The sequence below is a fragment of the Cololabis saira genome, chromosome 12 (genome assembly GCF_033807715.1).
Source record: "Cololabis saira isolate AMF1-May2022 chromosome 12, fColSai1.1, whole genome shotgun sequence".
Lineage (NCBI taxonomy): Eukaryota > Metazoa > Chordata > Actinopteri > Beloniformes > Belonidae > Cololabis > Cololabis saira.
The window spans coordinates 6283189-6306404 of NC_084598.1; the positions used below are offsets into that span (position 1 = coordinate 6283189).

The window sequence follows — 23216 nt, forward strand, 5'->3', positions numbered from 1 at the left end:
AAAATTTTAGGAGCACCAGCACAAAATCTAGGAGCATCTATATCGACACAACATATTCAGAATTTTGTCTATATTAACTGCATTACTGCATTAATTTAGCAATAAACACAAACAATTTACAGTAATAGCAATGTACAGCTTTTTCATTGTATCAGCAATAACACCAATGAACATGCGTTCATGCTGTGTCGTTGCAGTAAGTGGGATTTATTTGAACTCCGTTTTTTTTAAACAGTTCAATCAGGCCCCTGAATTTTGTTAATGGCAACTCCTCCTTGGCGATATGATAGGCTGTATTGAATTTCATTGTCTTCTGCAGACCTATTTACTTGCCTGCCTCTTAAATGATGGGGGCAGCGGCGCTTTTGCTCTATCATTGCATCTGTCCCTGCATAATTTATGCCTGATGCTGTTGTTGTGCTTAACCAGCGTTTCATGTTTGAAATGTGTGGTGGAGTCGGCGAATGTAGTTTTCCCTGCGAATTTCGGACCGTACTGAGAGCAGTACATGCAGGACATCACTTTCATTTCTTCACAATATCTCAACCACGTAAATTCAGTGAGCCATTCTTCTCTGAAATGATAAGATTTTGGCTTTTTTGGTGCTGGGACATCACCTGCTGACTCGTCCTCTGAGCTATCGTTGTCGGAAGTTTGGGAAACTGGCACAGGACCGACAGGAGCTTCTGGATTATTTTTTCTTGTGAAAAACAAATCTATAGTTCAGGGGTGGCTAACCAGTCAGATGCTAAGAGCCACAATTGGTTACTGTGTTACTGCAAAGAGCCACATCGTACACATGCACACATCAACTGCCCCATCCCTCACTCCCTGCTCTCTCTGAGACATAAAAATACCAATATATATATAATATAAAACGGAAGGTGAAATCCTGCAATCTGATTGGTTGTTAACTGTGGTATAATGAGCATATTATTTTTCATTCCAATGTATACAGTATACTGTTTATATTTCGTAATTATATATTTTTTACTTTTTTTTTAACCCTTCCCTGCATGTGTGTGTTGAGTGTACTGCTGCTGCACAAAGTGAATTTCCCCATTGAGAGAGAAATAAAGGACAATCTTATCTTATCTTATTTTATATGCCACGGCTTCTATTCTAAAGCCTTATCACAGCATATCATTCTGCGTCAGGGAAGCAACAGCAGCAAAAAGTAGCTGGTGTTAAAGTTTATTTTTTTATTTTCGTTAACAATTAATTTGGCATGTTGACGGTAAACTTTGATCTCCGGGGAGGAGCTAACGATGGATGAATGGATTGAGGAGTTCCTGTCTCAGAGAAAAAAGACGAGCAAAAGACGACATGCGGAGCTACATCTGGAGAGATGGGACTATTTTTTACTGGATAATGTGTATTTCTGATTAATGAAAAATGATATAAAAGAGATTGTGTATTACTCTTTTATATTTACATTATTGGTAACCGTTTTATAAAAGCAATACATCACTTTGCGTCGGTATTGTAAACCACGGCCTGTCGTGATGTATTGCTTAAATATTAATATTTAATTTATATTATATATACTGTATATTAAACTCTCCCACTCTGTTAAAAAACGTCCTGTGTTTATTTTCATATTTTCGTTTGGCCGTGCATTTTTTCCCTGCCATTTTGAGAGTGGATTTTTTTCCCCTCCAAGTTATTTCCGTCACAAACACGAGCGTGCGTGCGCCCGTATAGTTCAACGGATTGAGCAGGCGACTTACGTACAGCAACGCAGGTTCGATTCCAGTCGCGGCATATTTTGCCCCCACTTCCTACGTGTCTGTCTTTCACTGCAGCTATGAAATAAAGTCGCAAGTCACCGCATGCGGCTCGCGAGCCGCGGGTTGCCCACCGCTGCTATAGTTCGTTTCATAGCGTCCCTTAAAGTTTATGGTCAAACGACACAGCACTTTCTACTCAACACTGACTCCTGAATCCTGTAACTTCTAATCTCACGCACAGTTCACACTTACTAAAAATGCTGCGCGTTGCTATGGTTACACACACACAGACACTTGCTTCCGCTCGTCCACAAAATTATGAAAAAATAGAAAGAAAGTGGGGGAGAGGGGTGGATTTGTAAGTCGCGCTGGTGCTCCTAGTTAAAAAACTGCCGCACGGCCTCCAGAAAAGGTTGCAAAATGCGACCAATTGGTCGCAGTCCGGAGCCTTGCTCTTTGAGACGCATCGCCAACTCGTTTAAGTGCTCTTAGATTAATGTGGATCAGTGTCGGTCCGAAAGAAGCACACTGAGCATTTAGCATTATTATATTTGCAATATCACAGCTAAAAAAACGCAAGCATAACAACGTCTTTGTTTCCTCAGGTGAAGCAGCAAGTGCAGAAGGTGAAGGATAAAGCTCAGCTCATCGTTGATGAGATTGAAGTCGATAAAGCAGCAGCAGAGTACAAACTGGAAGCGGCCAAACCGGCTATGGAGGCTGCTGAAGCTGCACTGCAGGTAGCTATCTGTTCTTCGGGCTGCCGGTGGTGGTTCATGTTGAAGAGAAGCTGTGAGACCAACACCGACGACTCGTCTTGGAGCCTTCCCCACAAATAAACTCTGTGTTTGCAGACCATTAAACCGGCGGACATCTCCACGGTGAGGAAGCTGCCGAAACCTCCTCATCTCATCATGAGGATCATGGACGTCGTGGTGATTCTGTTCCAGAGGAAGGTGGGGAGCCTGGCCTGGCTCAGATGTTGGGACGCAGCTCTGTCCCACGGATGAAACTAGAGTCTTTACCCTCTGTTGTGCTTCAGGTGGACCCGGTGACCATAGATCCTGAGCGGTCCTGTCTGCGCCCGTCATGGCCCGAAGCCATGAAGCTGATGCAGGCCTCCAATTTCCTCAGCATGCTGCTCAACTTCGACAAGGTGACACACGCTCGCTCAGTTGTGTAATGAAACTCTCCTGTGATCCACTTCCACAGTTCTGGGAGCATCAGAACTGTGGTGTAGTGGATCTGCAGGGCTGGACTCGTTCAGGGCAGGGAGGATCCTGGACTCCACCTTTCTTCGTTCATAGCACATAAATATTACCTTTTAAAAGTTTTGACTTAAAGGGGACATATTATGGCATTTAATGTATATTTTAAAAAGGCCTTGAATGTCTTAAAAACAATCTAAAGCTTGTTTTTTCTACATAAATCAGAAATTCCGCCTGTGGGCCATGTCTCTACTTTTACCGCTTCTAAAGCCTTTTTCTGTGCTTCATTTTAGGAGCGGGGAGGCTATGATAATGAGGCTCTGCGCTGATTGGCTGCTTGAATGACGTGTAGGAGGGGAGGGAACAAAGCGTTGCTCCGGGGAGAAGAGCAGCGGCTGCGTAGCAAAGCGTGTCCACGGTTCTGCATTAAATTGACGCGTACCCTACGCCGTAGGCTCTGCGTTGGTGTAACGCGGAACCATAAATCAGCCTTTAGTCACCTTGTCTTCACACTAATTCACACAGGAAGATTGAATTTAATTCTAAACAGGTACACCACGGTTATTTACTCCCATTCCTCATTTCATTTATGTTACAAGACAAATGAATCATGTTAACTGTAAAGAAATCACAACACTGAATTTTCACAAATGGCAACTTTATTGTTAAAATATATAAATAACATTGCTGGCTCAAGGAAGGACCGTGCGTCTTCTGAATGTGTCGTTGAACAGCTTCAGGTGCATTGCTTGGAAAATCTGAAACCATAAAGAGAAGAAAAATGTATTACGGTACTAATAGAGCCGCCGGCGCCCGGAACCCCCGAGTCCGGAGCTCCGGGCTCAGGGCTCCGGGCCCGGAGCCTCCGGGTTCGGAGCTCCAGGCCCGGGGCTCCTCGACGGTCCGGTCCTTGAGCAGCTCCGGCAGCAGCTCCGGTGCACCGGAGATAAGCTAAATACTTAACCCATGCAAAGATCATACTCATAGACAAATATAAATAACAAATAACGTCACTTACCGCTGACTCGTGTGCAGTTGCCGGGTCCATACTGTGGGAACTGATCCTTCGATGAGGGTAAATGTCGATGCAAAACCTCATTTCTACTGTCCCCTCGCTGTTCAAACAGCCAGCGCTTCTAAACAATGGCTGAAGCTTCAGCCGGCGGAGAGAGTTGTGGGCGTCGTTTCAGCAGCGGAGGACGGCCTATGGAAATCTGCTCCCGTCGTGACGTCACGACGGGAGCAGATTCTGAACCGCTCAAAAAAGTCACATGACACTGGGGGATTCTGCCGGGCGGGGGTACAAACCTTGCAGAAATTCATTGGATTTAATCTTTCCTGTGTTGGCAGGGAGACCACTTTATATATGTTAAAACAAGAAAAAACTTGTTTTTCATAATAGGTTCCCTTTAATATGACCCGACGAGACGAAACGTGCATCGTTCACATGCCATCGGGACTCCATGTCCGTCAGAGCTCACTCGCATTCTGTCTCCACTTTCCTCCTTTTATACCTTTTACTTTGGAAGATTTAGTTGAGTATTTGATCTTTAGTACTTGGCTGCACACGCATGAACTTGAGATATCTCCTTCTTAAGTGCTTTAGGAGTGTGTTTACGGGAGGTTAGGTGAGGTCACACACTGAAGCTGCACGAGAAGCCTAGCTCCCGTCTCCGCTCCGACTCGTCCGGCAGCTCGTGTGTTGGGTTAAGGTCAGAAGACAAAGCAGCTTCCTGAAACAGTTGAACAAGAAACGCCGTAATCATAACTGATTTTTAACGTCCACTCTAGTTCTTTGAAATGTTCCACACGGTTGCCACCAATCATCAGTCGGCATGTGCAGCCGCGGCCAAACGTTCCTATCATGTCCCATGAGGACGGTCCGCAGGTTCCTCCCGACGCGTGCAGCTGATCTGTGTTTGTGCTGCAGGACTCCATCACAGAGGAGATGGTGGACTTGGTGGCGCCCTACCTGGAGATGGAGGACTACACCTTTGAGTCTGCCAAGAAGATTTGTGGAAACGTGGCCGGACTCTGCTCCTGGACTCTGGCCATGGTGGACTTCTACAAGATCAACAAGGAGGTGCTGCCGCTGAAGGTACGCACAGATACTGTGGACACGTCATATTTCTCAAGCAGAGTAGCGATGCGGAGACTAGGAACGGACGAGTGTCTCGTGCTAGGGGGGGGGTTTATCTTGTCTATGAGTCTATGTGTTGTTGGTAGCAACATCAATGTTAAGCTAAGCTGCTTCATGGCAAGACTGCTCCTGGTCCAGGTCTTCTGTTCACCCGTATAATCAATCACTTTTCTTTCAGTCTCGATGTCTAGTTGATGTCTGACGTCTGTGTTAGCAGCAACACGGGAGACATTAACACTTCAGAAATAGTTAAACACACACACACACCACAACATCACGCTGGGAGCGAAAGCTGAACGGAGAACAACTGAAGACGACGTTCTGTCAACATGAGGGCCTAAAGGTGCCAGGCTGATTTTAGGACCCGAGTGCAGAACAACATCAGGTAGTACTGAAGAAGTCTCTGTTGACTGACATCTCACCAGGAAGCAGGTAGCAGGAAGCGACGGGAGGTTCGTCTCACCCCCCTATGGAGGGACTGGCTGGAATGTTGGTCGATGCAGAGGCAGCGTCAGAACATCAGCGAAGCAGAAGGGTTGTCTGGGACGGGCAGGTCGGGGCGGAGAGAAGACGGGATCAGGGAGGTTTGGTTTCCATCAGGGAGTCGAAACCAAGATGTCAATCTGAGAGTAAATGCTGGAGAGTAGCGCGTGCTGCAAAGACAACCTGGCCCTGGAGAAACGGTGCAGCTTAAAGGCTATGATGAGCAGTGAGGAGCTACAGGTGGGGCAGGAAGGAGAGAACTCACCACAACTGGCAGAGTGGGACAAAAGACGAGATACGCAGGATCAACCCTGTGGTCCTGCGTCGGCACCCTTCTGGATCCGACCCTCAAGGCAGCAAGACTACTGGAAACTGTGGGGGTAACGTTGAGCAGCAGAGCTAATACGCAACCCGAAGTTTTGTACTTGTTTATTATGATTGATTTATCTATTTTCACCAATAGAAGTGGTAAAGTTATGATAGCAGATCAGCTGAGGGGGGAAATATGTGTCATACATTCAAAGATGTAGTACATTTATTCCAGATTTGGTCAGAATTGGAGGTTCTTAGTTGAGGCAGTTTTCCACTGATATGAAATCCATGAATACATTTTCCCAGAAGGTAACATCGATGGATCTTTCGGTTTCCAGTTCATGAGGATGGTTTTCTCTTCGATGGTTAGGGCCATAGAGAGGATTCTACTGCAGTTGAACTGCCCCATGTAGCAGGCAAGCGGGTGTCTGTTTGACTTTGCGATCACCTGTACCGGTTTTGTATCTTTTTTTGTGTCCAGGCTAACCTAAAACTGCAGGAGACCCGTCTGGGAGACGCTCAGGCTGAACTTAGTAAAGCTCAAAATCAGCTGGATGCAAAACAGCAGGAGCTGGACGCTGTGGAGGTAAAAACACACACACACACGTAAATGGACGATTCTGCTTTTGTTTGACTCATTTCGTGAAGTTGGTCTGCTGAGTTTTGATGTCTCAGTTTGCATTATTGAAACCACAAGTAGCTGAAATTGTTATGTAAATAAAAACCTTGTTTTAAGAGAAATAAAAGCTCCTGTGTGTCTTTTACCCCCAGGTTTACTTTTCATTGATGTAAATGTGTGAGTAACTGGTGTCTCCTGAACATTACCTTCAGGCGCTCTACAATGCTGCCATGAAGGAGAAGCAGGACCTGGAAGACGACGCGCAGAGCTGCCGCCGTAAGATGGCTAACGCCACGGCTCTGATCGACGGGCTGGGAGAAGAGAAGGTACGCCGCCGGCCCTCACCCGGCCCTCACCCGGCCCTCACCCGGCCCTCACCCGGCCCTCACCCGGCCGTCACCTGTCCTCCGTCTCACCCCTGGTCTTGTGTTGTTTCAGGTCCGTTGGACCGAAAGCAGCGCCACGTTCCAGACCCAGATCCAACACCTGGTCGGGGATGTGCTTCTGTCCACGGGCTTCCTGTCCTATTCTGGCCCGTTCAACCAGGAATACCGCAGCCTGCTGCTGCAGCTGTGGACCAAGGAGATGGAGGAACAGCTCATCCCCTTCAGTCCTGTGAGATCCCTGCTCTGATGCTCCTGAGAATGAGATCCTTTTACTCTGTCAGCATGTTTTATGATCTCTCTTTAGAAAGTAAAAGTCTGAACCAGAGATCAGAGAACAAGTTACGTTTTACAGCATCTCCGCCTTATGTATATATATATAATATCTTTTATTTTTATTTATTTATTTATTTTTTTACAAAAAAAAGTACAGACAAATTCAGGTTGCGCCGCGTTGCGCACTCCACGCTGCACGCCACGCCGTGCCTGACGTGTACCTCCCACAAATTGTAACTACCCATCGAGAGGTCGCGGACCAAAGCAGACCGAGAGGGCTGTGATTGGTTCGCTTGGTAGCAACGCATTTCCGGTTCCGGTTCGTGAAACAGTCGTGAACTTTCAGCGCTCTTTTCTTCGTGTGCGTGTGATTTTTGTTTTTGTTTTTTGCACAATAGTTGTCCTTATCTCTTTGATTCACTGTGAGCGGAAAAGTCGGATAAACCATTCAGGAAAAGAACGCACCCCCCACCCCTAGCGGTCGTGGGGGGTACTGCACCACGGCGAAATGGAGTGTTGGAGAATTCCGGAGGGTTCACGACGACGTCACGGCAACAGCGTCACGGCAACAGCGTCACGGCAACGGCGTCACGGCAACGGCGTCACGGCAACGGCGCCACGGCAACGGCGCCACGGCAACGGCGCCACGGCAACGGCGTGTGCTCTGCGTTGGTGTAGCGCAGAACCTTAATCCAGCCTTTACTGTGGAAGGTGGAGAGCCTTCGTCAGCGCTTAGTTATCCAATCCGTTGTTGATGTAGAGAACACCCACATTTAAAATCCATCGCGTTTCCACTGCCGCCAGCAGCTGCACTTCCAAGCTCCCTGCACACTGTCACAGCTGGACATGTCACAACCCAGGCAGACAGCCGCAGCGGATAATAACATACGTAGAGTTAGTGAAAAGATACAAAAGACAGTGTGCAACATACAGCTGTACACCCTTTATATAACATATTAGAGAATTTTTTTTTTAATGCAAGATAAATAACACCACGAGGGAAGTTTTTCTGGAATGCTTTTTTTGTAAATATTAATCTGCATAAGGCATGGCTTGTTCCTTTTAGATTTTGTATCACAAATAAAATCAGAGAACTGCACTTAAAAATACTACATAACATATATCCATTGAACACATGTATTTCAAGAGTTCCTGATATTGATAACAAGTGTACGTTTTGTAAAGCTGAACTTGAATATATATACATATCAGTGTTTCCCCTAGTATTTTTTTCAGGCCCGGTGGTACCCACCGAAAAAACCCTAAACAGACGAGGCGCGTTGGACGGCATATTGGACATGGGACATGTGACATGCAGCAATATAATAAAGTTTTACATTAAAAATCATTGTAGGCCTATATTGCTGAATTATATCACTTCAATGAAATCATAAGGCTTAATCTAACCTTTAACCAAAGTTGCATGGGCCTGAAAGGCTGCAGTGTGCTGGTCTGACCCCATATGAGCATTGAGCATATCTTTTCTATATATTTCAGAGGGATCTCTATGAAAACCCTCCCCTTTTAACAGGCTGCTTGTGCTGACGGCATATGCGACAAAACATCCCTATTCACATTTGAGATTATATCAGTTATAAATAATTTAAACATTGTAGAAGATTTTTTTTTTCCCGTTTTGTTATAACAGAGTTACATGCATTTGACAATGCCTGGGGGAAAAATGTACCTTTAGTGGTTCTAGTGGAAAGACAATCTATTGTCTGTGTCATCATTATTGCTTACCGAAAAAAGAAGCTCAATCAGAACAAAAATGTAAGCTAAACAACAAATTGGAAATTTACGCCGGGGGGGTAAATGGGGGAGTGTGGTACAACCAAGGGCTGTATTTATGCTTATTAAGCCATTCGGGATCCCAGCCAGATGTTCTGTGTTTAGATGCGTTGTTTTATACTGGGTCACCAGTCGGACCGGTGTCAGCGACAGTAAAGGCTGATTTATGGTTCAGCGTTACACCAACGCAGAGCCTACGGCGTAGTGTACGCGGCGTCGATTTAACGCGGAACCATAAATCAGCCTTAAGGGTAATTGAGCAGCCCCCCTCTTTCTCTCTTTCTCCCGTCTCACCTGCACCTGTCATTTTGTCTTCTGTTGCCTCTGTTACTCTCCCTTCATCTATTTTCCGTGGCTCCGGAGTCTGGCAGAAACATTTCTTTATATCATGTTGTCTGTCGCCCGCGATATTTTTTCTTTTTTTGACGGCGCCATAGTTGGCTAGCTACTAACTCTATACACCCCATAATGTATAATAATATGCCCACGCTCTCAGCAGCGGTACTCGCATCGTTACTAGGCAACAAAGCAGGTTGACTCACGTTGCAGAACAGCGCTGCGCAGAGGTGCTCCTAAACGTAAATGATCATTGATTTATGAATGAATGGATACGTCGCTTATTTTTGGCATATTAAAATTTTTTTTAGGCCTGGCGGGGGGTCTCGTTGGCCTGGCGGCCCCGCCAGGCCTATACAATGGTAGGGGAAACACTGCATATATATACATATATTACTACATTGTGGAAAGAACTTGAGAGCTACATACTGTGGAAAACAACATATAAAATGAACATAGAAGGGAAAAATGTTATTACTTATTTTGAATTCAAAGAGAAAATAATTTGCACTATTGTCAACCTCTATATTTTATTAGGTAAATTCCATATTCATACAAGTACATTTCGAAATTCAACCCCATTATTTAAGCTGTTTTTGATTGAAATTGATTATTTTTTTAAGTCTCTTAAATTAATCATAAACAAGAAATGTATATCAATAATTGATATTCATTTAGAGGTTTTCAACCGATAGGTTGTAACAATTACAGGTCTTGTTATGTATAGAATATTTTAGTGAAGTCTGTCACTGCATGTTTTTTTTATTCTTTTCTTTTTTTTCTCTCTTTCCTTTGCAATACATACTGTATCTGTGAAATTTTGGGCTCGTTCATTACGTTCACTTACATCCTGTCCATCTCTTGGGGGCCAAACCCCCCCGTCCTTAAAACCTTGTGACGCCCCTGATTCAAGAACAGCTGATTTAATAACGTGCTGCAACAAACTGTCTGCTGTGCAGGACCTGAACATGATCAGTCTGCTGGTAGACAACCCCACAATCGCCGAGTGGAACGTGCAGGGTTTACCCAGCGACGACCTGTCCATCCAGAACGGCATCGTGGTGACCAAGGCGTCGCGCTACCCGCTGCTCATAGACCCCCAGGGTCAGGGCAAGACCTGGATCCAGAACCGAGAGAAGAGCCAGCAGCTGCAGGTGAGCATGGCTCACACTTTGGTCGGGCTTCTTCAGAAGGTTCAGCGTGTCAGCGTCCATGTGCTGTTTTCCTGTCTGTGACTGTCTCAGGTGACGTGTTTGAACCATAAATATTTCCGGACCCACCTGGAGGACTGTCTGTCTCAGGGGCATCCAATGCTGCTGGAGGATATAGGAGAGGAGCTGGACCCGGTCCTGGACAACATTCTGGACAAAAACTACATCAAGTCTGGATCTACCTACAAGGTGAAACACACGATGATTCCTCTGTGAGGAACAAACCGTTTATGAGATCCACACGTTAAAACTCCTCCCCCTCCTGCAGGTGAGGGTTGGGGATAAGGAAGTGGATGTGATGAAGGGCTTCATGCTCTACATCACCACCAAGCTGGCCAACCCGGCCTACAGCCCCGAGATCAGCGCCAGGACAGCCGTGGTGGACTTCACCGTCACCCAGCGAGGCCTGGAGGAGCAGCTGCTGGGCCGAGTCATCCTGCTGGAGAGAGAGGTCACTGCCCGTCAGCTGTTCTGACTAGATTAGTGAGCCGTTCCCATCAGCCACAAACACTGGCACTGCTCTCAACCCCGAACGGACGTTAATCCGGTAGTTTCTGCCCTTGTTGACGCCTGAACCGTCAAGTCGATGCTGTTATTGGTCCCTTTTGTTTGTTAGACTTACATTCTGATACAGATGCACGGGGTATTGGCCGATGCTGATGATTAAACACTTATCAGTGTCATTTAAGCATCAGATGAAGAATGTGTGTAGATTTTTACCACCTGGCTGGTGCACGTTGATGCAACGCTCGGTGAATGCTGGTCGTTGATACACTCACCGTCCAGCGCTGCCGTATCTGGCCCGTCCAACCAAGGACCGCTCCAGTGACAGAACTCTGAAATGAATCCCGAGTTCGGAGTTGCACAGCCCTGATCACACATCCTCTGATCTGGGTCATGTCAGTGTCTCAGTGGAGCCCAGAACAACGTTTGTTTTAGTTGAAGGATCAGAACGTTTGCAACAACACTTTTGCACCAAAAGCTATTATAGCACTTTAGGAGCATCAGGCCCTCTCCGCGCTTGAGGCGACGTCACGTGTTCATGTGTTTTCTCTCTGTGGGTCCAACAGAAGCTGGAGGCAGAGCGGGTCAACCTGCTGGAGGAGGTGGCCACCAATAAGAGGAAGATGCAGGAGCTGGAGGACAGTCTGCTGTTCCGACTGACCAGCACGCAGGGCTCGCTGGTGGAGGACGAATCCCTGATCGAGGTTCTGAAAAACACCAAGATCACCGCTAAGGAGGTTAGTCTGCGCTGCCATCTCCACGTTGCTCTGCCTCCGCTCGTTTCTCCGACTGGAGGTAAACCACTGAATCCTGTCTCTTTGTCCTCCAGGTGAGTAAGAAACTGTCTGTTGCTGCGGAGACGGAGGTGAAGATCAACATGGCCAGAGAGGAGTACCGTCCGGTGGCCACCAGGGGGAGCATCGTCTACTTCCTGATTGTAGAGATGTCACTGGTCAACATCATGTACCAGACGTCGCTGGTACAGTTCCTGGGCCTCTTTGACTCGTCCCTGAAGAACTCTGAGAAGTCTCCGCTCACCTCCGAACGCATCAGCAACATCATCAGCTTCCTCACATACCAGGTGCTGCTCCTCAGCCAGGATCAAGTCCAAACCCAGATCAGCTTGTTGTTTCTCTGAGCTGGCGGTTGTGTGGTGGTTCAACTGTGACCCTGTGGTCTCCCTCAGGTGTTCTCTTACACGGCCAGAGGTCTCTACGAGGAACACAAGCTGCTGTTCACCTTGCTCCTGGCTCTGAAGATCGACCTGCAGGCCAGGAAGATCATGCACCAGGAGGTGCACACCTTCCTCAAAGGTCACGCCCCATTCCTCCGTCACACTCCGCCTTCATCCCCCCGTTGTTTTTTTTTAAATTTTCTGTTTATTTGAAAAAGAAATTGTTTCCATATACAGTATTACATTCACTCCTTGGACCATTGCAAGGTCTTTCTCCAAAGTTCAACCACCTGTTTCCAATGAAATTGGGAAAGATGGATCCAAAAAAAAAAAGGTCTTTGATCATAATGCTTTTCCAAGATTTTAAATAAGTTTGTGTAACATCCATCCATTATCTATACCCGCTTTATCCTTTGCAGGGTCACGGGGGTCTGCTGGAGCCTATCCCAGCTATTTTCAGGCGAGAGGCAGGGGGTTCACCCTGGACAGGTCACCAATAGTAAAACTGGGGGAGCTCTTTTCTCGTTATCGTCACAGCTTTGCAAGATGAAAAAGAAATAAAGTACAGTGTTAGAGTGGTGTCAGGTGTAGAGAGCAGGTCATCACAGAAAACACAGATTCAAATGAAATCAGATCCTACAGGCTTCATGTACTCAGTCCATTTAGACCGAATCCGATAGAACTTTTCTTTTTGTATTGTATTCCCAACCACTGTTCGTTCTGCAGAGCTTCAAATCTCTGGAATGCCCCCTTGTGGACAAAGGTATAATAGGTGGTTAAGCCTTTAGAAATCCATTTCTTAAATCTGTCGTCATTTTTATTTGGTCAGAATCATAGGCACACCACCTCAGGATTTTTGTAGAAGGTTCTAATCTACAAATTTTAACTACGTCCTGCCAGGACCTCAGCAAAATGTCAGACATGGGGTCCTGAAATCATCAGGTCCTCCTGCGATTTCCTTCTGCTAATAAGGCTGTTATTGGTTTTTCTTTTATCCCTGTGCCTTCTACTTCTTTCCAACCTGCAGTGTATGTAGATGAACAAATTAATGGTCTCAGTTGAGCCACATAATAATATTCTTGTAGGCAGGGAAGGCCCATTCCCCCAATTTATTTTATATTTAATCCTGGGCCTCTTCCCTTGCCATACATATCTCGATATTAACTTATCCCAGTCTAAGAATTGCTTATGTGGTATTTTTATCAGCAAACATTGAAAGAGATAACGCAGTCTTGGAGGAACATTCATCCTGATTGATTCTATCCTAGAACTCAAACTCAAAAAGGGAATAACATTCCACCTTTGTATATCTGATTTTAACTTCAAATTCAGGGGTCCGTAATTGAGGTCAAACATTTTTAAAAGGTCCTCTGGCAGTAAGAGTCCCAGATATTTAATAAACTCTGCATCCCACATCCTCCCGTTTTACCCCAAATCATGAAGTCTGGCTGTCTGTGCAGGCGGCGCCTCTCTGGATCCAAAATCTGTCCAGGCCAAGCCTCAACGCTGGATCCAGGAGCAGACTTGGCTGAACCTGGTGCAGCTGTCTGGTCTGCATCTGTTCTCCAACATCCTGACTCAGGTTGGAGTTCTGATCGTCTCCCAGTCCGTCGGGAGTGTTCAGGACCTTCTAATCTGCAGGATTTGTGTCTGTCTGTCCAGGTGAACCAGAACGAGCGCGCCTGGAGGACGTGGTTTGATAGTCCGGCTCCAGAGGACACAGAACTACCTGACGGATATGAGGAGAAGATAAGCACCTTCCAGAAGCTCCTGCTCATTCGGAGCTGGTGTCCGGACCGGACCCTCATTCAGGTCCGAGCTCTTAGCTGTTCAGTGACGTGAAACTGATTCTCCTCAGAGGAGCCGTGGTGTCACACCAACACCAGTCCGTCAGGAGACGGTGTAACGCTTGTGTTTGTGCGCAGGCCCGGCGGTACATCTCACAGTCCTTGGGCTGTCGTTATGCCGAAGGCTCAGTCCTGGACCTGGAAACCATGTGGGCCGAGAGCAGCAACAGGACGCCGATGGTGTGTCTGCTGTCGATGGGCTCCGACCCTACGGAGAACATAGAGAAGCTCGCCAGGAGCAAGGTCAGTGGGCCAGGTAGATGGGCGTGGCAGAGGCAGCGAGCCGTGGGTGGTGGGTTTGAATCCCCTGTTCTGTGCCTGCAGGGTGCCGCGTGCCCCACCATCTCTATGGGGCAGGGCCAGGAGGTTCACGCCCGCAAGCTGCTGTCCAAGAGCATGCTGGCCGGCGGCTGGCTCCTGCTCCAGAACTGCCACCTGGGACTGGGCTTCCTGGACGAGCTGCTGGACACCGTCACCTTGACCCCTTCAAACAACGTGCATAAAAGTTTCAGGCTGTGGCTGACGACCGACGTGCACCCCAGGTATCGGACACCACACAGCGTAGTACTACGACACATCCTCTGCACTTCCAGCGTCCTGTTGTCGGCGTTAACATTCGTCCACTTGTCTCCTCTGTGCACTGGAACAGATTCCCCATCAACTTCCTCCAGTCCTCCATCAAGTTCACCAACGAACCTCCTCTCGGTACGAGTCCAGTTACCCTCGGTAGTCAGTTCAATCCCCTTTTCACCTTTAACCCTCTGGAGTCCGGGCTACAAATGACCTTTTTTGACTGTGGTTTCATTTCTATATTTGACTGTAAAAACTGTTCACCTTGCTTTGTTTGGGTTTAGTTCTGTCAGCACAACCTCACAAATGGAAATGGAATACCTGAATTCAGAGTAGGAGAAACAGTTGTTTTGTTTGTTGCTGTGAAAATCCATTTTTATAGCTTGGAATACAAAAATGAATTGTAAATTTTTTGCAAACAAAAGAAACAAAAATCTTAGTGTATCTTAGTTATCATACCTGGTTTTTCTTGATTTTACTCATGATTTAAGAACTGGTAGATAGTTTGAAGTCGAAACGGAGACCGGGTGAGGCTGCGTGTCGCTACGTCATCGTTAACGGGTTGATCTCAGCTGATTATTTTTACATGGATGTTTGGTTTTCTTATGGCTCACTTACTTATCAGAAGAATCCACCCCATCATGAGTTGTTGTTTTGTAATTTCTTTCCTTAAATCCCTTCACATCTCCATCAGGGATGAAAGCGGGTCTGAAGAGGACCTTTGGTGGTATCACTCAGGATCAGTTGGAGATCAGCAACATGCCGCAGTGGAAACCTCTGCTGTACGCCGTGGCCTTCCTCCACACCACCGTGCAGGTGCCCGCCGCCCACCTCCTCCAAACTCCCCAGTCAGACATCATGTGAGACACACCTGAGCTGATTTCTCCTCCCTTTTCTCATCTCTCTACATCCTTCCTTGCTTCCGACCGGTGACCAGGAGCGCCGTAAGTTCGGTCCTCTCGGCTGGAACATCCCGTATGAGTTCAACCAGGCGGATTTCACCTGCAGCATGCACTTTGTCCAGAACCACCTGGACGACATGGATCCGAAGAGAGGAGTGAACTGGAACTGTCTGCGCTACATGTTGGGTCAGTACTTCCTCTTGCACTCGCTGACCTGCTGGCACACCTCCAGATTCTGTAAACGTGGGATTAAATGAGGTTATGAAGGATGAGAGTCGCAGCAGCTTCAAGAGACTCATGAGTGAGACAGTTTCCACTGCAATCACTTGGCTAGACAAAAATACAAGAGAAGATGATGCATGAGGAATTTGAAGCAATGAGATGTGAGGTCATTTACACCCAGCAGACCTGCCAGTAAGCCCCGCCCCCTTTAGTTACCAGGTTGTCATGGTCAGGTATTCCGGCACCGTGGCTTTGACTGCTTTTTTTTTTTTTTTTTTAATGAAAAGATGAGTAACTTTAATGGCTTACATTTAAGTATGTGTTGATAGGCTACGGGATATTGTCAGTTTGAGTCAACCGAGTTCGTCTACCAATGGAATGAGAGGAAAGCGGATCTCGCGCTCAACCAAAATGAACACTAGAGCTGGGGCGGGTCTTTGACGGCAGCAGGGCGCAGAGCGGTGTGTTTCAGCCCGCCGGAACACCAACACTTGTGTATCACCAGAGACGTTCAATAAACGAGACAGCCCACTACGGTTCGGTTTCCTGTATCTGTCACGTGACTGCCCCGCCCCTTTAGGAGACCGGAAGTAGGTCCTGAGTCTATTGAGTTCTATGAGAAAAGTGAACGTGAGCACAAATTATTACCAATTCCTTCGCCCAATAGTAACCTAAGTAAATATGGGACCCATTTTTCAAAAGCCACAAACCTTCTGAACATTCTGACACCAAAATGGCAATTTTCAGACCGACAGATTAGGAGAAAATGAACTTTGTTTGAGACCTGTCTCTGTCTGAGCAACACACTCTCGAGAGATTTGGCTCTCATCGTTTTCCCATCGGATAAAATGAAGTTTAAAACTAAAATAAAACGTGCTTCTTTGCTTAATAATACTGTTATTTTTATTATTTAAGTCTTTTTGCGTACTGTATCTAGTGTTGTATGTTCCAAAACGATGTGGGGAGAGGGGTGGCCACGCCCACTTAGGAGACAAGAAGTGTATACCATTTCATACCATTGGCAGTAACGGTAATGCGCTATCTTCTGTATAGAGGATCTTTGGTATCACCGACTTCAAGATGGAGAAAACATTCATGAAGTCTGGAGAGGATGGTTTAGCCAATAAAGGTCTGAAAATGAAATGGGGTTGGGCATGGATGGAAGAAATGGGCGGAGACGGCAGGTGTTTCAGTAGCTGGTGCCAGAAGAGAGCCAGGTGCTCGCTTTTGCACGCTCTGCTCTAAAAGACTACTGTACGCCAGTAGCGGGGGGAAAGTTGTACCTCGCCACGAAGGAGATGCCGCTCACAGAGCTGCTGTCCGCTCTTCAGCACACGACTCTTACCGGGAGCAACAGCCACAGCTGACGTACCGCCGCACACGGCCCACCTGGTCTGTGATTAGGGTTGCCAACCGTCCCTTGAAAATGGAATCGTCCCGTATTTATAAACTAAAGTACGCGTCCCGTATTGAGCTGAAAAGGGACGCACTTTGTCCCGTATTACTGGGAGAGTCAAAAAATTGTCATAAAATGCCAGTGGAAAATGGCATTGAGCTGTTGAGTTCATAAGTTATTGTTTTCTGTTTTACTGCAACTGTATCCTACAGTCATGGCCTTTGAGGCACAAATATGTTTACAAGTTTTCTACAGACTTTCTGTTTGCACTTTTGTTGTTGCACTAACAATGTGCACTATTACAGGATGGATGTTCTGCTTTCTTTCTATTGTATTCATTTATACAATTTTAAGTTAAGCAGGACAGGTTTCTGTTTCAGAAAGATACTTATTTTATGCATTTCATTTTGTTATTTTGTATTAAAGTAAATTGCTGGATAATTGTTCCATGTGTTCATGGCATTCAAAAATATGCATCTAAGTAAATTCAGGTTTGAGTCAAATAGTTAAAAAATCGTTTCACTCACACAAAAAAGGGGCTAAAAAAAATTCACCACGGCAGGAAAGGTCAAGGCAATCGGGTTTGCCGGCCCTGCTGATGAGGTGTCCCTTATTTATTTTTCAGGGAGTTGGCAACCCTATTTGTGATGCAAACATCCGTGTGTGTTCGTTCATTGTTGAACATGATGCATCCTTCACTATTGCTCAACCGTTTGTAAACCTACAGTATGTAAAAAGTTAGCTGTTGATAAAAAAGCTTTGACAAACCTGACCATTTCTAATCAGCATGCCAGTTATATGAATACACATGGCATGGCAGTTAAAAAAACGGCTACCAGAGAAGCTCAAAAAGAGTGTTTTCATTAAACATTGATGAAGCCACCAGCTAGAGCAGGACAAGATTATGAAAGTACTTGTTTGCTTTTTTGAAAATGATATGGCCAGAGTAACAACTCAACATCTGGGAAGCAGAAAAGTTAATCTTGCCAATGCTTCAGCAGTTATGCTGGAACTAGAAGATGTCCTGCAGTCTTATGAGTTTGAGTGGAAACAAGTCACAAGTTTTCTACTGGACAATTGTGCCGTTATGAAGGGAAAGAGGACTGGACTTGAGACACGAGCTAGGAGGGAGAACCAGCAACCTCCTCCTCAGGGCCAGCCAGGTTCTTTCCTCTCTTTTATTCTTCAACTGTTGTTGTAGGTGTTTTGCAACTTAAAAAAAATAATAGTGGAAATGAGATATATATATATATATATATATATATATATATATATATATATATATATATATATATATATATATTTATTTATTGTCCTTTACTGAATTAAATGGTTGCTAATCAATAAATCCATCAATTAATTAGCCTGCCTGAGTTTCACCTGCCCTTCTAACATTATGACCTTTAATTTAAAATATTCATATTTTAGATTGTAGGTCATCTTATACCCTGTCAAACACAATGACAACTAGCGAAACTTGATATCAAAAGTATCCATAGTGAAAAGGAAAATTATATTCAAATGATGTCATTTTTGTTGCTTGCCAAATTGCCGACCGCATGTGCCCCCGCTCCCGGAAAAAAGTTCAGGCTCAGGATTTTTTTTTTTTACTTTAAGCCCTGCATGGTTAGAGATGACAACATCCATGATCATCGCAGTCCCAGACCGTAGGAGAAGACAGCAGTTGAAATCATTGCTGTAATTTATCTTTGAACAAACGTGGATCTTTTGGATGTTAAATTGGACTTAGTTTGGATTTAAGAAATAAAATAAACCCCACTGTCCTGAGCTCTTATCGACATCACCACTGAATGTAGGTTCACCTCGATTATGACTAATGAACAGTTATTTGGTTTTTGCTCGGTAAATATGATCAGCTGGGGTGTCTCTCTAATGAAAGTGTACATAATAATAGTAATAATAGGAATTTACAAATATTTCAAAGGAGTCACACACAAATGAAATTGTTAGGGTTATTTATTGAAGACTCTGGGAAAGGTAAGTTGAAAATAGCAACCTCATTTATTACAACAAAGTAAATTATTGTAAATCTTATTATATGGAGTTGTGAAAAATAACTTATCTCTTCTAAACAACTATTTGAAATAAGGCCAGGGAAAATGAGAAAAAAACACTTTAAAATAATCATGTTCTTAACAGAAGAAACTGAATACCTTTGCTTCTCTGTTTTAGACAGCACCGTTTCCAACTTCACAAAGGAAAACTGACAGGTCTTTTAACCAACGTGCAGGAATGTGGATGAAAGAGCGATTCACTTTGTCATGCAGGAGAGGTCCAGTACGGTGGACGGGTGACTGATGACTTGGACAAGTGTCTCCTCAACACCTTCACCCGTGTCTGGTTCAGCGAGAACACCTTCAGCAGCGAATTCTACTTCTATAAAGGCTACAGCGTTCCCGCCAAGGCCAAAAGCGTCCAGGATATCCTGCAGCACATCGAGGAGCTGCCGCTCGTCGACTCGCCTGAGGTGAGAACCGCCTACCTAGTGCTAACCATACTTACTGATATTAGTACTCCTTTTTTGTTGCTACGGCCGCTATTGATTGAATGAAGGGGAACAAGCACGTGACATGCACGTTTTCTGTCCTTTGGTGTATTTTTATTAAGCTTGAACAGCTTTTCAGTGAGCAGGACTGCTGATGAAGACCAAACAGTCTCTGCACTTCTGATCCTGTACCTGTGAACCTGTTCACTCCCTTGGATGTCACCTTTTTCATGCATCATGGTTCTTCCATCTTTCTGGCTGCAGGTGTTTGGGCTTCACCCTAATGCTGACATCACCTGCCAGACCAACCTGACCAACGAAATGCTCTGCACCATCGTCAACATCCAGCCGAAGGACAGCGGCGCCGCAGCCGGGGAGACTAGGGAGGCCTGCGTGCAGAGAGCCGTCAACGACATGCTGGACAAGTTGCCACCCAACTACGTTCCTCACGAGGTTTGTGTTTTCAGCCGCACGGACGAGCCTCCGAACCAGCACCAGAACCTCGACACTGTATTGATCTGTATTGATCCTGAGGCCAACCGAGGAGACGGCCTGAAACTCAACTCAAAATGAATCACCGAGATGTGAGACTTTGTGTGGGAGTGGCCGGGATGGATGGGAGGAGAGACCAGCCGGTTTGAGATGGTCTGGACACACTCATCAGTACTGAGCTCTCCCTTCATGTTGTGCAGGTCAAAGGTCAACTGCAGAAGATGGGTCCACTTCAGCCAATGAACATCTTCCTCCAACAGGAAGTGGACCGCATGCAGCGGGTCATCAGTATCGTGCGGAGCACGCTCACGGACCTGGGACTGGCCATCGATGGTCAGTCAGCACGCTCACACACTGTTGCATGTAGTCATGGTTGGTTGCACCAACAAAGATCTGTTTCTTCTGGCTGAGTTTTATAAAAGTGAGCTAAAAATGTTCAAAAGCAGCTTTACAGAGCTGCCAAACACGTTAAAGCCAGTCCAGGGGCCTCATGTACTAAGAGTGCGTGGATTTCAACTTGAATCCGTGCGTGGAATTAACAAGAACGCAAAAATTCAGATGTACAAAGCTGTGCGTTCGCCCAAATCCATGCAGGTTTCTCTGTACATCCCAATCAGCGTGGATTTGAGCGCACATGCGGGAGCACAACACTCCGCCCCGTCTCCTCCCTCAAATATATGTTTGAATATGATATGAAGATAATTATCCATTAAAAACTGCTCATCCTAACAAGAAATGTGCAAAAACAGGTAACACAAATAAAAAAAGAAAACATCGGCTCTGAGCTGGGTGTCGGACTCCAGTCCTCGGGGGCCGGTGTCCCTGCAGGTTTTAGATGTTTCCGTGCTTCATTGCACCATGATACAAGTGACTGTGTCATCAACAGAACTATCCAGACTTTGTTGACAAGCTGGTGACGATGATTAATTAGAATCAGGTGTGTTAAAGCAGTGACACATCTAAAACATGCAGGACACCGGCCCTTCGCGTTGCGTTCGGTGAAGAGTTGTGGTTTTATTATGATCGTACGGGTTTGTGAATGTTTATGGGCAGCGTTAGTGCATCATTACACTCTGCTTTTCTTGTTTGTATTTTAAGAACCGACACCAGAATTTTTGGTGGATGAAAAACGGCTCCTCGTTCTGCTTTATTGTCATGCATATTATACTAACGGATTAAGACCAATGTACACGTTTATTGAGTCTTACACATTATGGATGTCCGCGATCACCTCTCTCATAAGTATAATAATGTGAACAATATACAATTTATATTTAAAACATGAAACATTACAATCTGATTCCTCTGCTGCAGAAATAAAGACAATTTGGGCCGACGGGATTATCGAGGTGCAAACGTGGGAAATAAAGAGCAAAATTGCTGTAACTCGAGTGTTTCATCCGCAGGAGGAGAGACCGGTCTAGATCCAAAACGTGATTGCCTGCCAGAATCTGATTTCTCCCCTGAAAATGGGTCTTTTTACCTGCCAAATATTGATTGAAGGCCAAATACAGTTAATGAAAAGTTGTTTCTGCCTAAATCTGACTTGATCTCATTCTTGAGTTTCATAATCTGAAACTCTGACGTTGTAGCGCTGTCGTTCAGCGGGCTGCAGTGCGCACTCCCGCGGCCAGAAATCAGAAGAAATCAGATTCTGGCAGGCAATCACTTTTTGGCACAACACCGGTCCATCACGGTAGAAACACTTTCTGGATCCTGCAGCACCTGCAGCTGACTGGATATCAGACTCTGAAAGTTGCCTAAACATTCAATAAAAACTTATTTCATGCTGAATCACATCAGTTCGCAACCAACCTTTCCGTGACACCTTTTTTTTTTTATTTAAGACATCTTTACAGAACCGGTTTTTGCTGCAAAATGTATTTTAATGTTTTTCTGTCCAGACACAGTTATGGGATGTTTTAGGATCTGGCTCTTATCTCCAGTAGTCGTCCCATACGGTCGTCATGGTGACAGGGGTCCGACCTGTCAGCAGCTCCAGCTGAAGCATCATGTTGGTCTGAACCGGAGCAGCTGGTCCAGTTCAGAGCAGAGATCCAGAAGATCCTCTTGGTACCTGAACCAGCTGATGGTCCAGTCTTAGTCCTGGACCAGCAGGTCGTGTGATCTGATCATCAGCAGGTTCCTCTAACGGAGCCAAAGCTCCATCAGGATTTGCGGGTTCCATCGTTGAGCTCCTTTAGTTGTTTGTTCAGATCATGTGGTTGATTGTGAGATTGTTGCAGCTCCACTCTTGTGTAATTTATCTGGTGATGTCAGGACTGTCGTGTCCTTCACGTGGTCGTGAATTTATTGTTGACGTTATGTTTCCTCATATTCTGCACTTCACTGCATCACCAGTGAGTGTCGCCAACAGACAAAACCTCAGAAAAGTGCGTACAACAGCCTTAATGTGTGAGTGATGGACCGCAACTTTCTACGTTCACGTCATTCTTTGTACATCCGACCGTGAGCGTTGAAAGTGGCGTACGCACGTTTTTTGTGCGCCGCACTCTTAGTACATAACGCCCCAGGTCTCTAGTGTCGATTTTAAACTTTACATTAATTAAACTATTAAGTACAAAATAAGTGGAATAGTAAAACAATAAATAATCCAGTAACGATAAAAGAAGGGGATGTTTTCTGTTTTCCTGCCGCATCTCTGGACGCCGTTACTGTCGGTCTGACCCTTCACCGCCACACCGACACGGATCAGGTGGCTTGACTCTGGGTCCCAGTTTAACTCAGGCTGACTGAAGATTATTCCAGAAGTTAAAACTGAGGTTCCTTAGGTGTGAAACCGGGTCTCAGACTACGAGGTTCATGCGACTGGTGTCTGTGCTGCTGCAGGGACCATCATCATGTCGGAGGAACTGCGCGACGCTCTGGACTGCATCTTCGACGCTCGCATCCCTCGTACGTGGCTCCGCATCAGCTGGCCGTCGGACACCTTGGGTTTCTGGTTCGGCGAGCTTCTGGAGAGGAACATCCAGCTCAGCGACTGGATCCAAGCCGGCCGGCCAAAGCAGTTCTGGCTCGCTGGCTTCTTCAATCCACAGGTGGGTTCGGGTTTTCGGGGACGCTGAGGATCGTAGACGGGTTCTGTTTACTGGT

At 45.8% G+C, this 23216-nt stretch overlaps 1 protein-coding gene across 1 annotated transcript in view; it reads left to right on the plus strand.

Annotated features, from left to right (window-relative positions):
• The window catches only part of LOC133456187 (dynein axonemal heavy chain 5-like), an 87292-nt gene that overhangs the window by 63216 nt on the left and 860 nt on the right, over nt 1-23216 (plus strand). The window contains exons 73-96 of the mRNA XM_061734645.1: nt 2336-2470; nt 2585-2686; nt 2773-2886; nt 4869-5036; nt 6355-6459; nt 6705-6818; nt 6931-7107; nt 10238-10432; nt 10523-10678; nt 10758-10940; nt 11560-11730; nt 11823-12074; nt 12180-12306; nt 13628-13749; nt 13830-13979; nt 14093-14257; nt 14339-14556; nt 14664-14719; nt 15279-15400; nt 15522-15672; nt 19393-19592; nt 19875-20063; nt 20303-20435; nt 22953-23161. Of these exons, the coding sequence (XP_061590629.1) occupies nt 2336-2470; nt 2585-2686; nt 2773-2886; nt 4869-5036; nt 6355-6459; nt 6705-6818; nt 6931-7107; nt 10238-10432; nt 10523-10678; nt 10758-10940; nt 11560-11730; nt 11823-12074; nt 12180-12306; nt 13628-13749; nt 13830-13979; nt 14093-14257; nt 14339-14556; nt 14664-14719; nt 15279-15400; nt 15522-15672; nt 19393-19592; nt 19875-20063; nt 20303-20435; nt 22953-23161 (3714 nt within the window). The remainder of the gene's footprint in view (nt 1-2335; nt 2471-2584; nt 2687-2772; nt 2887-4868; nt 5037-6354; nt 6460-6704; nt 6819-6930; nt 7108-10237; nt 10433-10522; nt 10679-10757; nt 10941-11559; nt 11731-11822; nt 12075-12179; nt 12307-13627; nt 13750-13829; nt 13980-14092; nt 14258-14338; nt 14557-14663; nt 14720-15278; nt 15401-15521; nt 15673-19392; nt 19593-19874; nt 20064-20302; nt 20436-22952; nt 23162-23216) is intronic.